The sequence below is a fragment of the Anser anser genome (assembly GCF_964211835.1).
Source record: "Anser anser genome assembly, chromosome: 8".
Taxonomy (NCBI): Eukaryota; Metazoa; Chordata; class Aves; order Anseriformes; family Anatidae; genus Anser; species Anser anser.
The window spans coordinates 30,506,835-30,521,545 of NC_139728.1; the positions used below are offsets into that span (position 1 = coordinate 30,506,835).

The 14,711-nt window shown below is 42.8% G+C and overlaps 1 protein-coding gene across 4 annotated transcripts in view; it reads left to right on the forward strand.

The window, feature by feature from the left end:
• DNAJC6 (DnaJ heat shock protein family (Hsp40) member C6) overlaps positions 1 to 14,399 on the forward strand; it is a 46,088-nt gene extending 31,689 nt beyond the window's left edge. For all 4 annotated transcript variants that reach the window (XM_083845716.1, XM_083845717.1, XM_083845715.1 and 1 more), the window contains 11 exons: positions 1,523 to 1,602; positions 1,780 to 1,973; positions 2,084 to 2,164; positions 3,001 to 3,447; positions 4,409 to 4,561; positions 5,901 to 5,969; positions 6,708 to 6,842; positions 8,362 to 8,622; positions 8,984 to 9,129; positions 11,083 to 11,259; positions 12,162 to 14,399. In XM_083845716.1, the coding sequence (XP_083701842.1) occupies positions 1,523 to 1,602; positions 1,780 to 1,973; positions 2,084 to 2,164; positions 3,001 to 3,447; positions 4,409 to 4,561; positions 5,901 to 5,969; positions 6,708 to 6,842; positions 8,362 to 8,622; positions 8,984 to 9,129; positions 11,083 to 11,259; positions 12,162 to 12,263 (1,845 nt within the window). In that variant the 3' untranslated portion in view covers positions 12,264 to 14,399. The remainder of the gene's footprint in view (positions 1 to 1,522; positions 1,603 to 1,779; positions 1,974 to 2,083; positions 2,165 to 3,000; positions 3,448 to 4,408; positions 4,562 to 5,900; positions 5,970 to 6,707; positions 6,843 to 8,361; positions 8,623 to 8,983; positions 9,130 to 11,082; positions 11,260 to 12,161) is intronic.
• Positions 14,400 to 14,711: the final 312 nt, after the last annotated feature.

The following is a 14,711-nucleotide window of genomic DNA, read 5'->3' on the forward strand; positions in this document are numbered from 1 at the left end:
CAAAGTAGTTAAGTAAGAGGGGGCTAAGGATGGGGCCTATGAATGCATGTGGCACTCATGATGTAGAAAGTTTTCTGAGCATAGACAGAAAACACAAATTTGATTGTTTCCAAGTGAAAATGAAGAACAGCATTTGGAGAAGTCCATGATGCCTCTGGGGTCTCTTTATGGCGTCAGTGTGTACTGATGGTGTGTAGGATCCTTCCAGCTGATGCAGAAGACAGAAACAGCTCTATCAGTAACCAGCTAAGGGCAAAACACCACCAAAGCTTCTAACTACTCAGCTTAAATGAGTATAGCTTAGTGAGCTGTCGCTCCTGTGTGGTGTCTGTGTTGCTTGTTCTAGAACAGCCTTCACCTTATTGATCATTAGGGCAAAAAGGCAATTTGTGCTGATTGGGCAGCCGTGGGGATGGGAAAGACTGTATAAGCCAGAGGCTGGCCAGGCAGCCACCCTCCCCGTAGACAAAAGACCTCTCTACGCTGGCAGATCAAAGAAATGGGAGGCAATGGAAACTAGGGGGAGAGAATAGAGGGGCGTGGGTTCACCCACAGGGGAGTGAGTTCACCCACAGCATAGTAACAGTGCTGAAAGTGAAAATATTTATTGGTCTATGCAGTTCTAGGATTTCAGATTGACTTTAAAATGCTGTTCTCTGAGTCTTGTAATTGCAGAAGAGGAATTTGGAAATGCAGGCTGTTCGGACTAGCAAACTTTTCTTGGGTTTGCGAAAACTGAATCAGTGGTTGTGATAGACAACTCGCTCCATTAACCTATTGTAGCAATGAGGTTTAGTTGGTTTAATCAGTGAAATAATTTGAATTGTTGTGACTTAAAGCGTGAAAAGTGATGGAGGGAAGTGGGGGGAAACAAATGTTTTCCCAGCTGCTTGGAGTACCACCTCATTTGCTCCCTGCAGGCAGATCAGGCAGAACAGCTTCAGCCTGCAGCTACCAGCTGGGTGTGGTGGCTGCGTTCTCCAGTGGTCACTGTATCCACTGATACTTTAATCTGAGATCTTAATAATTTTCCTGAAGATATGTTTGAAACCTTAATATTCAAGTTGCAGAGTGACTCATGAATGTTTCTCTTCTTAATTCATCACTGGTGCTGCTTGCGGTATAGATGACACTTTACTGAAGCTGCTACTGCAAGTGAAATGGTCTTGTATGTTCCTGGGGTACAAACCTGTTTCTCCGATGTGTTTAATGGAAATATATCAGCTTCATTTAAGTGCTAAAATGTCAAGTAGATCCGAGAAATGAAGACCTAGTCCTGAATGTTGTGAAGGTGCTCCACTGTCTGCAAGCAGCAGCAAAATTTGAGGCCAGTGGAAATATTGGGGTTTGAGAAGGGAAAGCTCTGCCTTCTGTAAAACAATGAGTTAGCTTTTGTAGCAGTTATAATTATTCTATGTAGTAACAGGTAGTAAGGTAGACTTAATAGTCTGTATGTGCAGGGAACAAATATTTTAATTTCATCAGTTTAAGCTCTTGTTCAGTCTGGTGCTTTGTTTTCCAGATGACCAACACACAAATATTCCAAATTCAATTTCACACTGGATTCATAGCGCTGGGAACAACCACATTAAAATTCACCAAGTGAGTATTTTAAGCTGAGCATTAATCAAACCTGAAGCATAAAAGCCTTATGAAGGCTGAAGGAGAATGTTCACAGCTGAAACATGAAAGTCTGTCTGTGTGCATCTATTGAAAGACTGTATGGATTTGCAGAAACATCCTTTTCTTTCTAATTGACCAGTTCTTGTCCCCATTTAGACCTGAACTGGATGCCTGTGACTCTCCAGACAAATATCCCCAGCTCTTTCATGTCATACTGGAGATAGAAATACAATCTACTGATAGACAAACAGAATTAACTCCTCCTTGGGAGAACTTCACAACAAAAGACATCAATCCAACCATTCTTTTCTCCTCTCATCAGGAGCATCAGGACACTCTTGCTTTGGCAGGTCAGAGCTGCACAGGTTTACTCACTTGATTTACATGCTCACCTAGACGCTGAAATTTGTTTTGATTTATTTTAATTTTTATTTCTTTATTTTGGTGTTCTGTGCTACAGGTAAAGGTCCTACAGATTCACCCCCGGACAACATCAGAAACGTTGGACAGAGTGCATTCTTCTCATCTCTCAGCTGGCAAGGTATGCAGACTTTAGTCTTTAAAGTAAAATCTGCTTAGAATGATATAAACAACTTTTTTTTCCCCCTCCCTGAAGCACAGAGGGAGGCTGAAAGATCTGACTGTAACATGCCTTTCACATTAGATCAGTGCATTGCTGGTCACACCCGTATGTTGCAATTGAGTGGAAATTAATTTCCTACAATGTCCCCTTCAAACATCGTCTGCTCGTGCTGTGTGTGACAGGCTATTGACATAGTTCTAACGTAAACCTTTGCCCTAGGCATCCTTGATGCTAAAACAAAATTCAGCTGCTTTTTGCTAATGTTGTACTTCATATATGAGGTGCTGTGAGAATGCAGCGCTGAGAGGGTGCCTGTCAGAGAGGCCATCCAATAGCGCCGAATGCCTCAAAACCCTCACGGTGGTGCCAAACGCAGCGTTCCTCCCGTGGCCCCAGGGATATGTTCGGTACGAACCTGGCCTAGGTTCCAAAGCTAGGAAGGTGGTTTATGTTACTGCTCCTTTTTAATGAGCTTTGTTTTGCCTGGTTTGTGAGGCATGGCTGGAGATCACCATGGATGCTTGGTCCTGACCCAGAAACTTGCTCAGTTCTCCTCTGTGCCTGCTCTTCAGACTTCAGGAGAGCCAATTAACCTCCCTCTGTGTTTCCTGATCAATAACACTGACTGCTTACAATGCAGGCCAGCAAAGACTTTAAATTAATCTTTACCATGGCAGCGTTTTGTTAGGTTTCATTCTCAGTAGCTTTTTGTTCTACTTGTAAGCTGATTTTTATGGGAGCTTTGTGATGAAAAAACTAACAGCTACCTAATTTTATTTTTAATCGTCGTTTAGATCAGAAATCTGACAAAAGTAGCTCTCACCCCACCTCAGAGGATCGAGCAGCGTTGGTGCATGAGGAAAGCGAACAGTCAGATGACGAACTCTTGTCCCTTTCCAGTCAGCACAGTAATGCCAGTGGTGACAAGCCTCACGGGACACCAAAACACAGCAAAAAGCAGCAAGAGCCTCCGGCACCACCCCCGCCTGAAGACGTTGACTTGCTGGGGCTGGACGGTAGCCCCATGAGCAAGAGTTTTCCCTCGCAGCCCGCCGCTGCCCCCTCTAACTCAGACTTGCTGAATGATTTGTTTGGGGTTGGCGGGTCAGGTTCCCAGAGTCAAAGTGGACAGCCCGCTGCTGAGGAGGTCTTTCACGTGGGGGGACCTGGATCGGTGCAGTCAACTCCTCGGCGTTCTGCAGCTTCGGCGTCTCCATCCCCGTCCCCAAGGGCAGGAGAAGGTAATGCTGGCTGGGCCTTGCGTGTGACATGGGGTACGTGCTTGAGAATGCCACCTGGGTGATCTGCTCCAGGCTGTTCGTTGCTCCTTGGGTACACTCATTTCGTGAAACTAAGAGCCAGGAGGGATCCCAAGAGGCCTCCCAGCTCCTCTGCTCTGAGACAGGAGTCAGTGCATCGTCACAGCCATGAACACAAAGCAGATCGCCGGTCTCTTGGGTTTTGGTTAGACCTGCAGTGCTTTGGATTTTTTTTTTTAAATTTTTTTTAACTTCAGTGGGTCTAGAGCGATGGGCTTGTTTTGGACTATGAAATGTGGCTACACACTTCTGCTGTTTCCGGTCATTCTGCAGACAAGATAGGCAATATGAGAATATTTTTTAAATTATTTTTTTATCTTTGTTGTTCCAAAGATTGAAATCAGACTGGTGGAGGGAATGGTTGAATAGATACTAGGAAGAGGGATCTTTTGGAGGGTTAAGTGAGCGGAGGAGGGTAAGTGAAAACCACGTGTAACTGAATAGGGTAAAGATTCCAGTCCAAGTTGCTCAGATTCACTGAGGGTCTCTGGAATAGGTGGTCGGTTTTGCCAAAGACAAAACGAGAGCAACTGGCCCGCTCCGACAGCAGGTCTCTGCACCATGCTTAACTGCACAGCCTCCCTGGGTTTGGTTTGCCTAATCCTTTATGTTACAGCTTGAGAGCTGACATGTTGTCAACGCGTGCATAATTCAAAGAGCACAGTATGCTTACTTTACTTTTTCTCAGCAACTAATAACTTAAAGTATTTGCAATGCCTGCCAACTTTCTTGTACAGAAACAGTATTTTTTTTTTTCATTTTGTTAAGGAGGCACTGGCGTGAGTGATGCTGTAGCTGACGTCAGTGGCACCTTCCAGAGGCTGGCCGTGCAGCAGTCATTGTACATGGTTAGTGATTTTGTTTTCTCAAATTTGTTTTACAGCAACTGCCTTTGATCCATTTGGAAGTAGCCCTAAGCAAGCTGGTCCAGACCTTCTGGGTTCCTTTCTTGGTTCAGCAAATGTCCCTGGTGATCCTTTCCTTCAGGCAACGAGAAGTCCTTCACCAACTGTGCACAGCGATCCCTTTCACATGGGTAGGAAATTGAGGATCTTCTGGTGTATTTAAGTAAACATGAAATGCTGCTTTTAAATTGTGATGGAGCCATTAAGTACAAACCAACGCTTACCATGAAATGACTGTAAACCACACAAACCCCACTACACAGGAAAGGGCCTTTTGTCTCTAGACTTAAAGCATATTCATATTTGAAGTGTGGTAGGACGAGACTTGTTTTGTTCAAGTCTTATACTTAATTAATAAGCTATTTGTATACATGAGAAAAGAGGCCATGAAGAATGTCTGCCTGTGTATTCCTGTGGTTATGAGGTCTTGTTTGAACAAACTGCCATTAATTGAACTAAACAGAGCATGGCATATTAAGCCTGCTAGAGAAAACACATGTCCTTTGGTGACTTTAGTTAAAGATATCTGCTTTCTTTAGATCTGATACTAATCCTGGCCAAATTCCCAGTTAAATTTGACTCTCTAAATTCTCGTTTGAAGAGAATATTATTTTTTCTTTGGGCTCTTTTCATCTTTTTCTTCATTTGAAATAATGTCCCTTAGCTGTCCGTTTCTCCCCCCGTGCCAAAACTTAATGTTGTAACCTTCTCTGACTGAAACACATTCAGATACTAATTTGTTTGTGTCTGACCATCTAACACATGTCCCTTGGGTAAGAAAGCCTCCCTGGAAAGTCAGAATGACAAAAGGGGGAATTAATGTGTTGCTGGCACTGCTTACATCCTTGCTTTGCCAAATTAGGGTAGTGGATATTAACTCTGTGAATAAGACATTCGGGTCACACTTGGAGCTGGCTGCACTAATGAAAGGAATTTAAATGGTATCCCAGCACGATGAGGTATTAGATTACAACACTAGTGTCTATGTATAATGAAAAGCTGGCAGGGTGAACTGTATAGGTGGACAGACTTTGATACAGGGTTAAAGAAAAGACTGCTTTCTTTATGGCTTCCATCCGTGTGGGTGCTGTTCTGCTGTATTTGTGTTCTCCATCCTTGCCCTTTGCATATAGAATATTTGCTGGGGTTGTGTTGTATTCAGAAAGGCAAAAACCCGTGTTATTCTGGTGATAAGGTTATATAAACCTACATACAAAGCCTCTGGCCAAAGTTGCCATGAAATTAAGACTGCACATCTATGTCCTTCCCCGCTTACCTCTGTATAGTATGAGATCAGAAGCAAATTGTAAATATGTAATGTCCTTTGTGGGGCAGAAGTTCACTGCAATTAGCAAATGGTAAATGGACACAGCCCTGTACTGTCTCTCTTGCTTCTTGCTCCCTACTCTTCCTATTATGTTGTTTTTGCTGTATTGCTTTGAGATATTTATACATAGTCATTCTGCTTAGCTTCTAGCACACCAACGGTTTCCATACAACCAGATGTTTCAGGTGGTTGGGACTGGCCCAGCAAGCCAGGTACGTATCGTAAGAACCTAAGGACACTTAAGAAACCCTTAGTGAACCCTGAGAGAGGAGAGGCAGGTGGAAGATGCTACCAGTGACTGCAGACAATGAGTTGCCACTTTCTGATGCTTAGCACATTAATACAGCAAAGCTTCGATCAGGATTTTGGTTTTGTCTGAACTGCAGCAGGTACACTGCCCCTATTGTCCTCGTCTCCCAGTCATCCATGCGTGGATGTGGCTAGAGATTGCTAAACTTCAAAAATCTGTCTTTCCTTCCTCAGAAGACCAGGGCCTGAGGTGGGACAGGTGCTAGGTGAGGGTGCATGCAGTTGTGTTTTGTTAAGATGTGGAGTCAAGAGAAGGACCTGGGAAGTGCTGTGCGTTCCTTGGATGCTGCTAAATAACAGCATGATTCTTTTTACTCCTGGGAGAGTATGTGTGTCCTACCAAAACTTGCTTCCTGAAGGCTTTTAGTTCTTAAAATATATCCATTTATCATAATTACTCTGTCACTGCAGACAGTCTAGGGAATGTTCTTGTTGCTGAGCCTAATTGTGAGTGGGAGTGCAAGTAGTCTGGGCCAACGCTGAACTGAGAGTGCTTAGGAACCTGACAACAATATACTTAATTTTAACAGCAGTCTTGTAACATTATGTGACTGAGCACTGGTTAAGAGCTGCACTCAGCTAAAATAAGGATAAAAACTGAGGTGTTTTTTTTTTTTTTGTTCCCCCTTCCTTTCTTTAAGGTGGCCTAGGTGTGGGAAGCAGGTCAGCTGCCACCAGTCCTACAGGATCCCTCCATAGCACCCCTACTCATCAGCCTAAACCCCAAACACTGGATCCATTTGCTGACCTGGGGACTCTTGGAGCAAGTTTAGCAGGTTTGCATCCTTTACAAAAAACGTTACCAGCTTCCTCTGTTTTAGAGAAATAAAATGAACAACTTGATATGTGACAAAGAACTCTGGGTTTTCTCAGCCTAGCTGCATGCCAGTGCCACATTCAGGCATTCCCTCCTGCCTAACTCCCTGTAAGTTTTTTTTTTGATGGAACATCAGTAAAAGCACAGGTTTGCTAAAAAAAAGTGCTAACAACCTGTTGGGACCTTGTAGGCTACATGGTTTGCAAAGTGAAGCCTCAGTCTCAGCAGCATCCTTAGACAGAAACTCTTGATACTGATCAGTTTAACTCCAACTGCAGAACTGTTGCTGCAGACCCTGGAGCAGTACCTGGGAACAGATGCTGGCTCTTCAAAGCTACTGGGGTCCTTGAGGAAATATTTTGTCCTTCTAGCCTTGACTCGCTTTCCTCCTTTTCTGAGGAAGCCTGTGGTACCTCACTAATCTGCCTCCAATTTACAGTACTATCGGAAGGTGGAGTCCAAATCCATTTTCATTTGCACCTGGCCACAAAGGACTGTTTACTTGACTCTTAGACAAGCATTTTCTCCATGTTTTATCTCACAAAACTATCAGCAAACCCTCAGCCCCAACATTTAAAAAGTCAATTTTGACAAATGATTTAAGTTTTCCTTAAAACCCAGCATGTCAGTCTCTCTGACTCTGGTAAATAGATTTTTCTTCCCTTTGTCACTGCCCTCAGCTCTTTGCAAGCCATTGTGGTTTTATCTGATGTTTGTTTTCTCCTTTGCGTCAGTACCAGCATGGTTCTGGAATTAGGTTTCCCAGTTCCCTCTGCTGGATCACTAGCTGCTCTGCAGGAGCAAAATAAAAAGAATGCCAAGACTCATGTCAGAGCGGTTGAGGTGCTTTTAAAACATGTATTCTGTAGCGAAGCTATGGAGTTCAAAAACAAATGACTTGGCTTGCACAGGATATTTAACCACATTTTTGTTGTTCATAACTAAGTCAAAAGCACTTGACCCACTTTCCATGGCATGTTCCAGAGCTCAAAGTTAAGTGTGAAGATTAGTTTCAAATAATAAAACATCAACACATTAAATATCACCCAGCACAAACTAAATCAGAGAACTATCCCCTAAAGTAGCAAGGTGCTGAAACACACACCTCTGTGGGATAATACCACAGCAGCACGGCATAAGGAGATACTATTTCAGCGTGTCACCTTGATGGTGCCACTATAACACAGCAGCTGTGGTTCCCAGCTAGCTGTGTGTCCCTGTCCCTGCTTTTCCCCAGTAAGTTGCTGCTCTGATATCACTGCGAGCTCCAAAGGCGGGTGCTGTCTTTTAAGCAGTTTGCAGAGCAGTGGCAGGAAAGTTGCAGGGCTTTGCGTGATGTTGCGAAAGTACGTTTGTGGCAGAGCGGAAAGTGGAAGCCAGCTGCCTGGGGGATTTTGTTTAGGTTCCCTTTTTCGGAAAGTGAGTCATTGCCCTGTTTTCTAATGCACGCCCTCACTCCTTTTCCCCTTACTGTGCAGGTGGGCCTTCGTTTGCCAGTAAACCGACCACGCCAACAGGCATGGGCGGAGGATTCCCCACCTCGCCGCAGAAGCCCTCTCCCCAGCCCATGGGCGGCAGCAGTTGGCAGCAAGGAGCCGGCTACGGCTGGCAGCAGGCACAGCCCAAAGCCCAGCCAAGCATGCCTCATGCCTCTCCCCAGAACAAGCCCAATTACAATGTGAGTTTCTCTGCAATGCCGGGAGCACAGAGCGAACGTGGAAAAGGACCAGCTAATGCTGGTAAGCATTTCAGAGTTCAGTGTCCAAAAGGTTGGCTCTTTGCAATACCGCTTTAATGCTCAGACACCAAAACAGGCTAGAGTCTGGCAAGCAAGTCATGCTGATCATTTGATATATGAAGTTCAACACTAGTTGTCCTGTCCTAGACTGTAAAGCATGCTAACACTCAGAAAATCCTGGATTAAAATGGGTGATTATGATAATTCTAAAGTAGCATTAGCTTATACCTCTTTTGTGAGAATCTACATATATTCATCAGCACTGTGAGACTGGTATAGTGATAAGTGTGTGGGGGGTGGCTTGGGTGGAAAAGCTGTGTTAAATAAACCTGTGTTGTGAGAACAACTTCTTGCTTTTCAAGATTCAAAACCAAAAGTGTCTGCAGATTTCGAAGATCTATTATCTGGTCAAGGTTTTAATGCTCACAAGGACAAGAAGGGGCCCAAAACAATAGCTGAGATGAGAAAGGAAGAAATGGCTAAGGAAATGGACCCTGAAAAACTAAAAGTAAGCAACGTTCTTGTTTATGCTCTTAGCGATTCAATCTGTCTTTCACTCTCATCATGCTGGAGGCTGCTTAAACACCGCTCCTGAAAGGTGGAGGGGGGCAGTCAGTCACTGGCCTTAGTGCCTGTGAGGGGCAGCGGAACAAATGGAAAGATCATCTAGTGCCAGAAGCTGTGCTCCTGTTTTAGCACTTAGTCTAGTGCGCATCCTCCACGGCATTGCTGGATGGTGAGCACACATAGTATCTCTCATCCTTGTTTTCCATAAGATAGGTGTCTAAACTTGGTACTGTCGTGAACTGCTGTGCTCCCTATTTGCATCCCAGACAGCAATGTGATCAGAAAACAGTCGGATGCTGCAGGTATTGGAGAATATCTTAAAGAATCTCCACTTTCTCATCAGAATGAGAGATACCACGTAGAGAAAGGAGTGAGTTTTTCTAAAAATAACACCCTCTCTTCTGAAATCGCTGCTCTTTCATCTGGCTTATTTGTAAGAAGCTGCCTGTTCTTCTGCCAAACCCAGCTTTTGGCCAAATGAGGGACCTTGCCTCATAACGAGACTGCCTTGGGGCAGAAAGTGAGAGCTTCCTGCTGTTTGTTCATACAATACATTTTCACACCTTTCCTGGAGAGGTGAATATCCTTTGGAATGCAATTAAAACTCCAAGGATGCATTTCTGTCCTAAGCGAGACTGTGGCAAACAACAGTGGCTTGCTCAGTTCATGGCTGCTGGTCTTCCACATTACTCCAGCTCTGATTAGCAGGCACAGCTGATTGACCTAAACCTCGGTCTCATTAATCTTGTCCACTTTGGAATTCTTACTTTTCTCCAGAATAAATTGCCAAACTACAGGTCTATTATGAAGGGAAGGAAATTAATTCTGCCCCACTCTGCATTGGGAATATAAAGCCACAAATTATAATTACAGAAAGATACAGAACTGAGAGTGAAAGCCCAAAGCAAAAGCCAAGCAAACTTCTAAAAACCAGAAAAACCGAATGTGTGGTTATTATTATTTTTTCTTTAACCTTTTGGAAAGTCTTTAACATTTGGAAAGCGTGTGCCAGCAACCGTGCTGGACGCTACCATCAGCCACTTGTAACTGAGCTGGACAGCAGTCAAGCCATCAGCTGGGCACACTTCTCTCAATTCATGAGCTGTACAACTTCAGCTATTCATGTGGTACCGCTTAATGTCTGCAACGTTTTCCCCTCAGCAAACCGCAGAATTACTGAAGCATGATTCTCCATTCCCAATACCGTTCACTTTGCTCTGATGCATTTTGATTCATGGAATCACTTCTTAAGCCTCAGAATCTATTTACACTTTGGTTTTCGTGTTTGCATCCCTGTCCTCCTCCCTTTCTGTGACTGTGGGCTAAAATGGCAACCACTAAGGGGGACTACATCATGTAGGGAAGGGCTTTATTTGACTGCTGGATTGCAGATTAATAAAAAAATAGGCACATGGACAGAATTTGAGGCTTCTGACTTAGAGTTTAAAAGGATTTGCAATGAAGCCAGTTTTCAGCATGAGTCTTTTGTGCACGTCTAGAGTGAAGTCTTCTAAAGATGTGTATCCACAGCAGAGTTCCAGTCAAGCTTATTTTTAAGTATGCAGTTAAGCTTGCCGAAGAGCCACACAGTTAAACATTTCATTTACTTTTGACTATTCCATCTAATGATTGTTCAGAAGTGTTCTTAGCAGTGGACCACCTCAGTAATTTTGGCAGGGGTGTTGCTCTGGGTGTGTCTCAGCTTTCAAGTGGTGATATGAAAATTAAAGAACAGATTGACGGATATCTTCAACAAATATCTCCCAAAGGCTTTCAAAGCTTAGGAAGAAATATGAGATGCTCCTTGCAGTCATTGCTTTTCAAATGTAGAAACGTTTTCCTACTGGAATATCTAACGTAAGGCGTAAATTGAGAGTCATGTTCTTCTCTTCAGGTCCTGGAATGGATTGAAGGGAAGGAGAGAAATATACGAGCGCTGCTGTCCACAATGCACACTGTCTTGTGGGCAGGGGAAACCAAGTGGAAGCCTGTGAGTATGGCAGATCTTGTAACACCAGAGCAAGTGAAGAAGGTCTACCGGCGGGCAGTGCTTGTCGTTCATCCCGACAAGGTAAGATTTTCCTAGTTCACACTGATCAGAAATTGTTACTGTCCTCAAAAAAACAAGGTTAATTATGAAGTGTTAAATGTGGTTGAATAATTAATTGGTACAAGCAAGTTTGTAGAAACATTCTCGTTCAAGATTTTTTCAAGATTTAAAGGTGAGAACTGCAACCGTGTCCGGTCCCAGGTCTGTGCTTGGTACAAGCCACTCTGAGCAAGAGATTCTCGCCCTCACTTTGACTCTAAGCTGCGTTTCTGGTGAATGACAGTCCAGAATATTGTGCCTGCTAGAGGAGACGGGGCTGTGGTGAAGGCGTATGAAAGGCAGGGGTGGGTCCTACAGTTGAACTTCTAAAACGGAAGAATCAGGTTCTGATTATCAGACTTGTGGCTTCTGGTCTTGCTGCTTACACTTAGCAGCCTGCATGCAGTGACACAATCTAGGAAACCGTCTGGTGGTGAGGCTTCCACCTTGAAGGAAATGGAGGCTCTGAGGTTTTCAGTGCAGTGGGTGTCAAGGCTTGAGAAGATGCAGGCTGCAGAGAGGATTGCGGGGCTACTGCTTTTATGAAGGGACTGTGTCAACTGGTAGCCCTCCCCCTTCAGTGAAGGTAAAGTGACTCTTGCAAAGCTTAAAGTTTTTTACCCCTCTTGGGACTGCATTGCTTTACTCTATCACATCTGGGGGGCTATCAGCTCTGAGGGGCAAAAGAGCTGGAGAGCTAAGAAACTTCTCAGCTATGAACAAGGTAAGCAGCCCTCAGCTGTAGTTTTTTCTTGTCAAAGGAAAAAATGAAAACAATTTATGGAAAGTGAACGATAACTGCTTGAGAATCTAACTGCACAGAGGTCTGCTTCTGGTAGTTTCACTTGGTAAATGTGATATCTCTGTTTCTGTTTTTGTTCTAGGCCACTGGGCAGCCATATGAACAATATGCAAAGATGATATTTATGGAGCTAAATGATGCCTGGTCAGAATTTGAAAACCAAGGACAAAAACCCTTGTATTAGATACTTTCCCAGTCTCCACTACAGACCTGTGCTAGTGCTTGTATAGTCTCTTGTCACAAATGTCACAGATCAACCAAACTCTGGCTGGAAATTCAGAAGTTTCAGAAAACTAAGAGCCTAATACTTATCATGAAGAACAAGAGAAAGGTTTCCTTATACTTGTTTCAGGAATCCTGAGCTCAAAGGAACTCTAGCCACCTGGCTTGCCATATGGGAGCCAAGGGGCTACAGTTACTTGTAACTTTTTTTTTCCCCTTTGGATTCTAGTGGGGTGAGAGAGAACACATTCTGGGAAAAAGTGGAATTGTTCTGTCTCTGACGCAGTGTATCTGGTGAATTTCCTACTTTTTTTCTGTGTGCAAAATGTGATATGGCAACACTTCACTTGAGTTCTATAACTGGTGGTGAAGCCCAGACTTGGATGTACTTTCTTCCTAGGTTTGGATCAACCTTTATCAAATTTAAGTGCTCAGTTTAGGCACATTTCTAACAGTCACCATTTGCTGCTTAATTGCTCATGTAGTATAGTATGTCTGAGTAGAGACAAAGCCGAAGCCTGGGTTGATCAGTGTGGCAGCTTACTGCTGCTTTACGCATTAATGCTGTACTTCACCTCACAGTCCAGCAGTGAAATGTATTGAACAAATTCCTCAGCATCATGGAGCCAAGTGTCTTTAAAGCAAAGAACAAGTAATTGATGTTAAACTGCACCTTGTTGGCTTGTTAAACAGCAGTTCTGGGGGAATAATGAGCTGGGAGGAAGGGTGGTAACACAGTTGTAAAAAGGGAAGAATGAGCACTGTACTTCCCATGAAGTTCACATCAGTAGGTTGAAAGCATCAAACAAAATAAATGTCAACAAGCTAAAACTCTGCTGAAAAGTTTTAGAAACTTCCTAGACTATAGGTAACACTTCCCCTCCTGAGCATTCAGAAGACTTTTTCCAGCCCACTTGCATCACCTCTATGCCTTTATCAGCTCCAGAACATGTGGCAAAGGCTCTTGGCAGAATGCAACCCATTGCAATTTCACTTTCAGACCACGGTGTACAAGCTGTCATGTAGACATCTGTGGGCCAGGTCTGATTTTTGAGGTAAATACAATGCAAATTGATTATCTTAGAAGTTTGTTTTGGACCAAAGCAATAATATCACAATGAAATATCTTTGCTGAAGCATCTTTCCTAGTTAAAAACGAAATTATGCTCCTCACCCCAAATCTGACTTTATCCTTTTATAGAATCGCTAAAGCTAGCAGTTCATTTACCAACAAATCGTATCTGTATTTGAGCTTTGAGAAGGCAGGTATAGTGAGAAGATAGGCAGGAAATCATTTGTATTTACTGCTTGAGGAACAGGTTGCCATCTGATGTGAGTCTTTAAAGCTGGTAGTTTTTAAAGACAATCCACTTGTTGTTGCACTTAAATTTTCAAGTGGCAAAACTTTTACTGCAAAGACAGTGTGTCAAAGTACATTGCTTTCTGTATAAAAGTCATCCTTTTGTTGTATCGGTCCATTATTTACTACCATTAATTGAAAATGTGAAACCAACACATAGGTCTCCTTTTATATAAAGGACCTTAAGATAATAGTAACAAACTGGATGTTATTTATTAATGTTTTGATCCAGTATGTGCTTGTCTTATTTAAAGAGATATCTGGAATGTGAATTATGTTCCTGTGATTTGTTGGTTTGTTTCTCATTCACATTTGTAGATATTGTGACCTATGCCTATATAATAAAAAGGATCTCATTACTATAATGTACTTTTTTTAATAATGAAAACTACATTAGCTTTGTATCAAGTTTGTCATGGCAAAAAACTCTGGATATTCATGTTCACAAGATCCAAATCCATCATTAAACTTTATCTACCAAAAGAAACCTTACCCCACTTAAACTTTGATTACTTCATCCCTAATGTTTTTATGGATGCATGAAAGTATTAGGACGTATGTATATCAAGATAATTAACTAAAAAAAAATTCTTGTCATATCTGGTAGTGACAGAGGTTATCAATGTTCAGGTTTACTGTTTGACTAAATTATTGTAATTTTTGTAAATACAGTATATACTCAATGAAATTGTGACTGGTCTAAAACATTTGTATATACATTAAAAGCTCAAATTAGCATTCTGGTATGTTTTGTGCTTGGAGGGGGGGAATTCTGCCTTCTTGCTTTCAACACAGTTCAGGGTACCTTCTCTGTAAGTGCTGGATAAGCAAAAAATCTGAGTATATTGTAGGTCCCAAATGGTAGCAGTAGCTGTACCAAGATGTAAACTTGTATTAAATTTCCTGGGTTTTATTTTTTTTTGAAATAACTTGTCTGTATCAGACCAAACATGGAGTGAGGAGAGGTCATAGCCCAAGATGGGGGCTATCTGAAGAAAATCTCACTTGGGAGGCGGGTTGTAAGGGCTTTGAAAAAATTGTTACTTCAAA